Below are 12,500 nucleotides of genomic sequence, written 5' to 3' on the forward strand. Positions count from 1 at the left end.
TTAATAGGCTGCAATTTACATGGTGTTGCAATAATGATTATTAATATTTCATATCCGTTATTTGAACTTGATAAGATGATTGTTAGATTATGAATTATTTAAAAACTTCTTTGAAATGTAATATTTTCCTTTAGATTATTATTATTATTATTATTATTATTATTATTATCATCATCATCTCAAGCTTTATAAGATGGGTACATTACTGAAACTCGTAACAAAGCGTATGAGAGAGAGAGAGAGAGAGAGAGAGAGAGAGAGAGAGAGAGAGAGAGAGAGAGAGAGAGAGAGAGAGAGAGAGAGAGAGGAAATGTGTCACTGGAAGGTCCAAAATATATCTCTTTTACCCATCAGATACATTGTGAAATTACGAATACTGATATTTTAAAACCCCCTTTTTATAAACTGGATGAAATGATTGACAGGTTCCGATTTACCTGGCGTTGCAGATGCTATTAAGCTGATGTAAGAGTTTACTTTGCTTTGCAACTACGAATATGATTTTAAACACATTTTAAACTATGAAATGTTTGATTGGTTACGAATTGCCTGGCGTTGGAATCATGAAAATTATATTTTAAACTAATTTTTTTTTTTAGATGGGATAAAATGATTAATAGGCTGCAATTTACATGGTGTTGCAATAATGATTATTAATATTTCAAATCTGTTATTTTAACTAGATAAGATGATTGTTAGATTATGAATTATTTAAAAAATTCTTTGAAATGTAATATTTTCCTTTCAATTATTATTATTATTATTATTATTATTATTATTATTATTATTATTATTATTATTATTATTATCATCATCTCAAGCTTTATAAGATGGGTACATTACTGAAACTTGTAACAAAACGTATGGAGAGGAGAGAGAGAGAGAGAGAGAGAGAGAGAGAGAGAGAGAGAGAGAGAGAGAGAGAGAGAGAGAGAGAGAGAGAGAGAGAGAGAGAGAGAGAGAGAGGAAATGTGTCACTGGAAAGTCCAAAATATATCTCTTTTACCCACCAGATACATTGTGAAATTACGAATACTGGTATTTTAAAACCCCCCTTTTTATAAACTGGATGAAATGATTGACAGGTTACTATTTACCTGGCGTTGCAGATGCTATTAAGCTGATATAAGAGTTTACTTTGCTTTGCAACTACGTATATGATTTTAAACACCTTTTTTTAAACTATGAAATGATTGATTGGTTACGAATTGCCTGGCGTTGCAATCATGAAAATTATATTTATTTTTTTTTTAAATGGGATAAAATGATTAATAGGCTGCAACTTACATGGTGTTGCAATATTGAATACTGATATTTCAAATCTGTTATTTGAACTCGATAAGATGATTGTTAGATTATGAATTATTTAAAAAATTCTTTGAAATGTAATATTTTCCTTTCAATTATTATTATTATTATTATTATTATTATTATTATTATTATTATTATTATCATCTAAAGCTTTATAAGATGGGTACATTACTGAAACTTGTAACAAAACGTATGAGAGAGAGAGAGAGAGAGAGAGAGAGAGAGAGAGAGAGAGAGAGAGAGAGAGAGAGAGAGGGAGGGAGGAAATGTGTCACTGGAAAGTCCAAAATATATCTCCTTTTCCCACCAGAGACTGATATTTTAAACCCCCCTTTTATAAACTGGATGAAATGATTGACAGGTAACGATTTACCTGGCGTCGCAATTTTGATTATTGAAATTTAAATTTCTTTTTAAATGGGATAAAATGATTGATAGGTAAAGATTTACCTGGCGTCGCAATTTTGATTATTGAAATTTAAATTCCTTATTAAATGGGATAAAATGATTGATAGGTAATGATTTACCTGTCGTCGTAATTTTGATTATTGAAATTTAAATTTCTTTTTAAATGGGATAAAATGATTGACAGGTAACGATTTACCTGGCGTCGTAATTTTGATTATTGAAATTTAAATTCCTTTTTAAATGGGATAAAATGATTGACAGGACAAGATTTACCTGGCGTTGTAATATTGAAAATTATATTTTAAACTTTTTTTTTTTTTTTTGAACGGGATGAAATTATTAATAGGTTACGATTTACCTGGCGTTGCAAAATTGAAAATTATATTTCAAACTTCGTTTTTTTCTGAACTGGATGAAATTATTGATAGGTTACAATTTACCTGGCGTTGTCATTTTGAATATTGATATTTTAAACTTCTTGTTTAAATGGGATAAAATGATTGATATGTTACGATTTACCTGGCGTTGCGAAATTGAAAATTATATTTAAAAAAAAAATTTTAACTGTATAAAATTATCAATAGGTTGCAAAATTGAAAATTATATCTTATTTTATTTTTTAAACGGGATAAAATTATCAATAGGTTACCATTCACCTACCGTTGCAAGGCCACGAAGCAATTGCAATCGCGAATGATGCCGTGACTGATAAGATCGGATATTAGGAGGACGAATCAGTGGGTGCATAATCAACTATCGGAGAACATGATTGAATTTGCATATGGAATTGCCAACCCAAAATTACATTTATAGATTATCGCCTTTAATTTGATTTCTTTCTGTCAGCAGCTTCTTTAGAAAAAATAAATCATAGTGATGTCTCCTAAAGGTTGTATTGCCGTCAGCGTTATTCAAGGGGTACACTGTAAGCATTATTTATCTACTGCAACTGTGGATTTGTCTTGACTTGCACCTAGATAACATATTTGAAGGCTTAAAGGCCGCTCATGAATGGCAGAGGCAAGGAACTGACATTGCCCTGATGAATAGAACCTCACCAAATGCTTTTGCTTGGATTTTAAAGCAATTGCTTCAGTTCTAATGAATAAAACATAGTAAATGCTTGTGCTAGTAGCAAATGCTTAGAGTAGATGCTTAAGCTCAAGCAAATGCTTAGAAATGATCAGCAATTGCTTCATTTCCCATGAATAAAACATAGCAATTGCTTTTGCTTCCCAGCAATTGCTTAAAAAAGTTTAAGGCAGCTCACTAGGGGCTTGAAACTCATGTGAACTGGATCTGATGGCGGCCTTTCTCCAAATTCGTATAAAGAAAACTTAACAAAATCGCCATACAACATTACCTTACGATTACAAAAAGTTCTACAGATTCGGTGAAGAAAATGTGGAATGGCTGGCACAACATTTTTAGGCGAATATAGAGAAACACGCGGAGGTGCTCTCTCAATTGTCCGTATATATATATATATATATATATATATATATATATATATATATATATATATATATATATATATATATATATATATATATATATATGATCAGCACCCAAGCTAGGACCAGGGAGGGCCAGGCAAAGGTCAGGGTCGAGAAATAAGCTGCCACGGCGGAGGTCTGTGCTCTACTGAGTGCCCCTCTAGTTCTCATTATTACAAGTATCATTTCAGATTCTTATTAATAATGAATGGTCTCACCACCCCAACGCTTTGCCATTTGGGCGAAATTCCATTAATCCATAAATCTGATTAGTTTTTTAATCAACCGTAGACATTGTGGTGGATTTACTCTATTTTGGGATTTAATTTCGAAGAAATCCTTGGTGTTGGATTTACTCTATTTAGGGATTTAATTTCACAGAAAACCTTGGTGTTGGATTTAATCTATATTGGGATTTAATTTCACAGAAATCCTTGCTGTGGGATTTACTCTATTTTGGGATTTAATTTCACAGAAATCCTTGCTGTGGGATTTACTCTATTTTGGGATTTAATTTCACAGAAATCCTTGCTGTGGGATTTACTCTATTTTGGGATTTAATTTCACAGAAATCCTTGCTGTGGGATTTACTCTATTTTGGGATTTAATTTCACAGAAATCCTTTTCGTTGGATTTACTCTATTTAGGGATTTAATTTCACAGAAATCCTCGGTGTGGGATTTTCTCTATTTAGGGATTTTATTTCACAGAAATCCTTTTTGTTGGATTTACTCTATTTTGGGATTTAATTTCACAGAAATCCTTTTCGTTGGATTTACTCTATTTAGGGATTTAATTTCACAGAAATCCTCGGTGTGGGATTTTCTCTATTTAGGGATTTAATTTCACAGAAATCCTTGGTGTTGGATTTACTCTATTTAGGGATTTAATTTCACAGAAATCCTTGGTGTTGGATTTACTCTTTTTAGGGATTTAATTTCACAGAAATCCTTGGTGTTGGATTTACTCTATTTTGGGATTTAATTTCACAGAAATCCTTGCTGTGGGATTTACTCTATTTTGGGATTCAATTTCACAGAAATCCTTGGAGTTGGATTTACTCTATTTTGGGATTTAATTTCACAGAAATCCTTGCTGTGGGATTTACTCTATTTTGGGATTTAATTTAACAGAAATCCTTGGTGTTGGATTTACTCTATTTTGGGATTTAATTTCACAGAAATCCTTGGAGTTGGATTTACTCTATTTTGGGATTTAATTTCACAGAAATCCTTGGTGTTGGATTTACTCTATTTTGGGATTTAATTTCACAGAAATCCTTGGTGTTGGATTTACTCTAATTAGGGATTTAATTTAACAGAAATCCTTGGTGTTGGATTTACTCTACTTTGGGATTTAATTTCACAGAAATCCTTGGTGTTGGATTTACTCTATTTTGGGATTTAATTTAACAGAAATCCTTGGTGTTGGATTTACTCTATTTTGGGATTTAATTTCACAGAAATCCTTGGTGTTAGATTTACTCTACTTTGGGATTTAATTTCACAGAAATCCTTGGAGTTGCATTTACTCTATTTTGGGATTTAATTTCACAGAAATCCTTGCTGTGGGATTTACTCTATTTTGGGATTTAATTTCACAGAAATCCTTGCTGTGGGATTTACTCTATTTTGGGATTTAATTTCACAGAAATCCTTGGAGTTGGATTTACTCTATTTAGGGATTTAATTTAACAGAAATCCTTGGTGTTGGATTTACTCTACTTTGGGATTTAATTTCACAGAAATCCTTGGTGTTGGATTTACTCTATTTTGGGATTTAATTTCACAGAAATCCTTGGTGTTGGATTTACTCTATTTTGGGATTTAATTTCACAGAAATCCTTGGTGTTAGATTTACTCTACTTTGGGATTTAATTTCACAGAAATCCTTGGAGTTGCATTTACTCTATTTTGGGATTTAATTTCACAGAAATCCTTGCTGTGGGATTTACTCTATTTTGGGATTTAATTTCACAGAAATCCTTGCTGTGGGATTTACTCTATTTTGGGATTTAATTTCACAGAAATCCTTGGTGTTGGATTTACTCTATTTAGGGATTTAATTTAACAGAAATCCTTGGTGTTTGATTTACTCTACTTTGGGATTTAATTTCACAGAAATCCTTGGTGTTGGATTTACTCTATTTTGGGATTTAATTTCACAGAAATCCTTGGTGTTGGATTTACTCTATTTTGGGATTTAATTTCACAGAAATCCTTGCTGTTGGATTTACTCTATTTTGGGATTTAATTTCACAGAAATCCTTGGAGTTGCATTTACTCTATTTTGGGATTTAATTTCACAGAAATCCTTGCTGTGGGATTTACTCTATTTTGGGATTTAATTTCACAGAAATCCTTGCTGTGGGATTTACTCTATTTTGGGATTCAATTTCACAGAAATCCTTGGAGTTGGATTTACTCTATTTTGGGATTTAATTTCACAGAAATCCTTGGAGTTGGATTTACTCTATTTTGGGATTTAATTTCACAGAAATCCTTGGTGTTGGATTTACTCTATTTAGGGATTTAATTTAACAGAAATCCTTGTTGTTGGATTTACTCTACTTTGGGATTTAATTTCACAGAAATCCTTGGTGTTGGATTTACTCTATTTTGGGATTTAATTTCACAGAAATCCTTGGTGTGGGATTTACTATGTTTTGGGATTAAATTTCACAGAAATCCTTGGTGTGGGATTTACTCTATTTTGAGATTTAATTTCGAAGAAATCCTTGGTGTGGGATTTACTCTATTTCACGGGATTAGGGAGGGAAAAACCAACTTTGTATTATAACTTTTACTTCAGAATGGGATCATACATCATAAGATTTATATATTATTTTCTCCATCAAAAATAATTATAATTGTATTTAATAATTATAATTTTATTCTAAGGCTAATTAGGTCACAAAACCTCAGGTGTTTATTGGTAATGAAAAATCATTCCCAAAAATCACCATTAATTTATTAATTAATTAATTGATAGAATTTATGAAGCTTATATTCAACTCTTAAAGGTTTAAAGGCCGCTCATGAATGGCAGAGGCAAGGGACAGTGACATTGCCCTTGTAAGCAGGATAATATCCTAGAGACAGCATATATACATAAGATCAGCTCCCAAGCCCCCTCTCCTCCAAGCTAGGACCAAGGAGGGCCAGGCAATTCAGATAGACCTATAGGCTCCCCCTAAACCCTCCTCCCATCCTTTGCTCACAAGGTGAGATTGCAGGAACCAAAGGTACTAACGTGCCTATTACTATATGATATGAATTAGTTTATTCAGTTGTATGGAATCATGCATGTTAAGATTTTCCTTACTGCTATATGTTAGTGCCTGTATCAGAAGTGCCATAGCCTGTGTACCATGGTCTTCCACTGTCTTGGGTTAGAGTTCTCTTGCTTGAGGTTACACTCGGGTGCGCTGTTCCGTCTTGTTTCTCTTACCCTTGTTTTGTTAAAGTTTTTTATATATATATATAGGAGATATTTATTGTAGTGTTGTTGCTCTTCTTGAAATATTTTATTTTTGTTTTTATTTCCTTACTGAGCTATTTTCCCTGCTGGAGCCCCTGGGCTTATAGCATCCTGCTTTTCCAACTAGGGTTGTAGCTTAACAAGTAATACTACTAATAATATAGTTATTGACTTGTGATTTCATTCCAGTCACCTGACTGGCTAGCCTTAGAATTGCTTGAGTTTCAGCAAATTTCAAAATCCACCCTGTCACTTTCATTCCAGTCACCTGACTGGCTAGCCTTAGAATTACTTGAGTTTCAGCAAATTTCAAAATCCACCCAGTCACTTTCATTCCAGTCACCTGACTGACTAGCCTTAGAATTACTAGAGTTTCAGCAAATTTCAAAATCCACCCAGTCACTTTCATTCCAGTCACCTGACTGGCTAGCCTTAGAATTGCTTGAGTTTCAGCAAATTTCAAAATCCACCCAGTCACTTTCATTCCAGTCACCTGACTGGCTAGCCTTAGAATTGCTTGAGTTTCAGCAAATTTCAAAATCCACCCAGTCACTTTCATTCCAGTCACCTGACTGACTAGCCTTAGAATTGCTTGAGTTTCAGCAAATTTCAAAATCCACCCAGTCACTTTCATTCCAGTCACCTGACTGACTAGCCTTAGAATTGCTTGGGTTTCAGCAAATTTCAAAATCCACCCAGTCACTTTCATTCCAGTCACCTGACTGGCTAGCCTTAGAATTGCTTGGGTTTCAGCAAATTTCAAAATCCACCCAGTCACTTTCATTCCAGTCACCTGACTGGCTAGCCTTAGAATTGCTTGGGTTTCAGCAAATTTCAAAATTCACCCAGTCACTTTCATTCCAGTCACCTGACTGGCTAGCCTTAGAATTGCTTGGGTTTCAGCAAATTTCAAAATTCACCCAGTCACTTTCATTCCAGTCACCTGACTGGCTAGCCTTAGAATTGCTTGGGTTTCAGCAAATTTCAAAATTCACCCAGTCACTTTCATTCCAGTCACCCGACTGGCTAGCCTTAGAATTGCTTGGGTTTCAGCAAATTTCAAAATTCACCCAGTCACTTTCATTCCAGTCACCCGACTGGCTAGCCTTAGAATTGCTTGAGTTTCAGCAAATTTGAAAATTCACCCTGTCACTCTAGAGTTTCAGCAAATTTCAAAATTCACCCAGTCACTTTCATTCCAGTCACCTGACTGGCTAGCCTTAGAATTACTCGAGTTTCAGCAAATTTCAAAATTCACCCAGTCACTTTCATTCCAGTAACCTGACTGGCTAGCCTTAGAATTGCTTGAGTTTCAGCAAATTTCAAAATTCACCCAGTCACTTTCATTCCAGTCACCTGACTGGCTAGCCTTAGAATTGCTTGAGTTTCAGCAAATTTCAAAATTCACCCAGTCACTTTCATTCCAGTCACCTGACTGGCTAGCCTTAGAATTACTCGAGTTTCAGCAAATTTCAAAATTCACCCAGTCACTTTCATTCCAGTAACCTGACTGGCTAGCCTTAGAATTGCTTGGGTTTCAGCAAATTTCAAAATCCATCCAGTCACTTTCATTCCAGTCACCTGACTGGCTAGCCTTAGAATTACTCGAGTTTCAGCAAATTTCAAAATTCACCCAGTCACTTTCATTCCAGTAACCTGACTGGCTAGCCTTAGAATTGCTTGGGTTTCAGCAAATTTCAAAATCCATCCAGTCACTTTCATTCCAGTCACCCGACTGGCTAGCCTTAGAATTGCTTGGGTTTCAGCAAATTTCAAAATTCACCCAGTCACTTTCATTCCAGTCACCCGACTGGCTAGCCTTAGAATTGCTTGAGTTTCAGCAAATTTGAAAATTCACCCAGTCACTTTCATTCCAGTCACCTGACTAGCTAGCCTTAGAATTGCTTGAGTTTCAGCAAATTTCAAAATTCACCCAGTCACTTTCATTCCAGTCACCTGACTAGCTAGCCTTAGAATTGCTTGAGTTTCAGCAAATTTCAAAATTCACCCAGTCACTTTCATTCCAGTCACCTGACTGGCTAGCCTTAGAATTGCTTGAGTTTCAGCAAATTTCAAAATTCACCCAGTCACTTTCATTCCAGTAACCTGACTGGCTAGCCTTAGAATTACTCGAGTTTCAGCAAATTTCAAAATTCACCCAGTCACTTTCATTCCAGTCACCTGACTGGCTAGCCTTAGAATTACTTGAGTTTCAGCAAATTTCAAAATTCACCCAGTCACTTTCATTCCAGTCACCTGACTGGCTAGCCTTAGAATTACTCGAGTTTCAGCAAATTTCAAAATTCACCCAGTCACTTTCATTCCAGTAACCTGACTGGCTAGCCTTAGAATTACTTGAGTTTCAGCAAATTTCAAAATTCACTCAGTCACTTTCATTCCAGTCAGCTGACTGGCTAGCCTTAGAATTACTCGAGTTTCAGCAAATTTCAAAATTCACCCAGTCACTTTCATTCCAGTAACCTGACTGGCTAGCCTTAGAATTGCTTGGGTTTCAGCAAATTTCAAAATCCATCCAGTCACTTTCATTCCAGTCACCTGACTGGCTAGCCTTAGAATTACTCGAGTTTCAGCAAATTTCAAAATTCACCCAGTCACTTTCATTCCAGTAACCTGACTGGCTAGCCTTAGAATTGCTTGGGTTTCAGCAAATTTCAAAATCCATCCAGTCACTTTCATTCCAGTCACCTGACTGGCTAGCCTTAGAATTACTCGAGTTTCAGCAAATTTCAAAATTCACCCAGTCACTTTCATTCCAGTAACCTGACTAGCTAGCCTTAGAATTGCTTGAGTTTCAGCAAATTTCAAAATTCACCCAGTCACTTTCATTCCAGTCACCTGACTGGCTAGCCTTAGAATTACTCGAGTTTCAGCAAATTTCAAAATTCACCCAGTCACTTTCATTCCAGTAACCTGACTGGCTAGCCTTAGAATTGCTTGGGTTTCAGCAAATTTCAAAATCCATCCAGTCACTTTCATTCCAGTCACCTGACTGGCTAGCCTTAGAATTACTCGAGTTTCAGCAAATTTCAAAATTCACCCAGTCACTTTCATTCCAGTAACCTGACTGGCTAGCCTTAGAATTGCTTGGGTTTCAGCAAATTTCAAAATCCATCCAGTCACTTTCATTCCAGTCACCTGACTGGCTAGCCTTAGAATTACTCGAGTTTCAGCAAATTTCAAAATTCACCCAGTCACTCTCGAGTTTCAGCAAATTTCAAAATTCACCCAGTCACTTTCATTCCAGTCACCTGACTGGCTAGCCTTAGAATTGCTTGAGTTTCAGCAAATTTCAAAATTCACCCAGTCACTTTCATTCCAGTCACCCGACTGGCTAGCCTTAGAATTGCTTGGGTTTCAGCAAATTTCAAAATCCATCCAGTCACTTTCATTCCAGTCACCTGACTGGCTAGCCTTAGAATTACTTGAGTTTCAGCAAATTTCAAAATTCACCCAGTCACTTTCATTCCAGTAACCTGACTGGCTAGCCTTAGAATTGCTTTTGTTTCAGGAAATTTCAAAATCCATCCAGTCACTTTCATTCCAGTCACCTGACTGGCTAGCCTTAGAATTACTTGAGTTTCAGCAAATTTCAAAATTCACCCAGTCACTTTCATTCCAGTAACCTGACTGGCTAGCCTTAGAATTGCTTTTGTTTCAGGAAATTTCAAAATCCATCCAGTCACTTTCATTCCAGTCACCTGACTGGCTAGCCTTAGAATTGCTTGGGTTTCAGCAAATTTCAAAATCCATCCAGTCACTTTCATTCCAGTCACCTGACTGGCTAGCCTTAGAATTACTTGAGTTTCAGCAAATTTCAAAATTCACCCAGTCACTTTCATTCCAGTCACCTGACTGGCTAGCCTTAGAATTGCTTTTGTTTCAGGAAATTTCAAAATCCATCCAGTCACTTTCATTCCAGTCACCTGACTGGCTAGCCTTAGAATTACTTGAGTTTCAGAAAATTTCAAAATTCACCCAGTCACTTTCATTCCAGTAACCTGACTGGCTAGCCTTAGAATTACTTGAGTTTCAGCAAATTTCAAAATTCACCCAGTCACTTTCATTCCAGTCACCTGACTGACTAGCCTTAGAATTACTTGAGTTTCAGCAAATTTCAAAATTCACCCAGTCACTTTCATTCCAGTCACCTGACTGGCTAGCCTTAGAATTACTTGAGTTTCAGCAAATTTCAAAATTCACCCAGTCACTTTCATTCCAGTAACCTGACTGGCTAGCCTTAGAATTACTTGAGTTTCAGCAAATTTCAAAATTCACCCAGTCACTTTCATTCCAGTCACCTGACTGGCTAGCCTTAGAATTACTTGAGTTTCAGCAAATTTCAAAATTCACCCAGTCACTCTCGAGTTTCAGCAAATTTCAAAATTCACCCAGTCACTCTCGAGTTTCAGCAAATTTCAAAATTCACCCAGTCACTCTCGAGTTTCAGCAAATTTCAAAATTCACCCAGTCACTTTTATTCCAGTCACCTGACTGGCTAGCCTTAGAATTGCTTGAGTTTCAGCAAATTTCAAAATTCACCCAGTCACTTTCATTCCAGTAACCTGACTGGCTAGCCTTAGAATTACTCGAGTTTCAGCAAATTTCAAAATTCACCCAGTCACTCTCGAGTTTCAGCAAATTTCAAAATTCACCCAGTCACTTTCATTCCAGTAACCTGACTGGCTAGCCTTAGAATTACTCGAGTTTCAGCAAATTTCAAAATTCACCCAGTCACTTTCATTCCAGTAACCTGACTGGCTAGCCTTAGAATTACTCGAGTTTCAGCAAATTTCAAAATTCACCCAGTCACTCTCGAGTTTCAGCAAATTTCAAAATTCACCCAGTCACTTTCATTCCAGTCACCTGACTGGCTAGCCTTAGAATTACTCGAGTTTCAGCAAATTTCAAAATTCACCCAGTCACTTTCATTCCAGTAACCTGACTGGCTAGCCTTAGAATTACTCGAGTTTCAGCAAATTTCAAAATTCACCCAGTCCCTTTCATTCCAGTAACCTGACTGGCTAGCCTTATAATTACTCGAGTTTCAGCAAATTTCAAAATTCACCCAGTCACTTTCATTCCAGTCACCTGACTGGCTAGCCTTAGAATTACTCGAGTTTCAGCAAATTTCAAACTCCACCCAGTCACTTTCATTCCAGTCATCTGACTGGCTAGCCTTAGAATTACTTGAGTTTCAGCAAATTTCAAAATTCACCCAGTCACTTTCATTCCAGTCACCTGACTGGCTAGTCTTAGAATTGCTTGAGTTTCAGCAAATTTCAAAATTCACCCAGTCACTTTCATTCCAGTCACCTGACTGACTAGCCTTAGAATTGCTTGAGTTTCAGCAAATTTCAAAATCCATCCAGTCACTTTCATTCCAGTCACCTGACTGGCTAGCCTTAGAATTACTTGAGTTTCAGCAAATTTCAAACTCCACCCAGTCACTTTCATTCCAGTCACCTGACTGGCTAGCCTTAGAATTGTTTGTTTCAGGAAATTTCAAAATCCACCCAGTCACTTTCATTCCAACCACCTGACTGACTAGCCTTAGAATTGCTTGTGTTTCAGCAAATTTCAAAATCCAGTTAGTTATCTGGACAAAACCACGCCACAGTCTGATATGAATAACTTCATTTGATAACCAATTTCGTCAATTGAATTGACCACCCTCCACAGGTCGGCCATGCCCTCGTGGACGCACCCGAAGGACTGGTCGCAGCGGAAATTCGGAATTCCGCTCAATCGGATGTAAACATGCCCTCCTAGGTCGTCTCCTTCCTC

At 36.3% G+C, this 12,500-nt stretch overlaps 1 protein-coding gene across 1 annotated transcript in view; it reads right to left on the minus strand.

Moving 5' to 3' along the window:
* Positions 1–12,308: 12,308 nt before the first annotated feature.
* The window catches only part of LOC137634127 (uncharacterized), a 23,816-nt gene continuing 23,624 nt past the window's right edge, over positions 12,309–12,500 (minus strand). Inside the window, exon 6 of the mRNA XM_068366360.1 lies at positions 12,309–12,500. This exon is cut by the window's right edge and continues 396 nt beyond it. Within this exon, the coding sequence (XP_068222461.1) occupies positions 12,309–12,500 (192 nt within the window).

The sequence above is a fragment of the Palaemon carinicauda genome, chromosome 3, assembly GCF_036898095.1.
Source record: "Palaemon carinicauda isolate YSFRI2023 chromosome 3, ASM3689809v2, whole genome shotgun sequence".
NCBI classification, from domain to species: domain Eukaryota; kingdom Metazoa; phylum Arthropoda; class Malacostraca; order Decapoda; family Palaemonidae; genus Palaemon; species Palaemon carinicauda.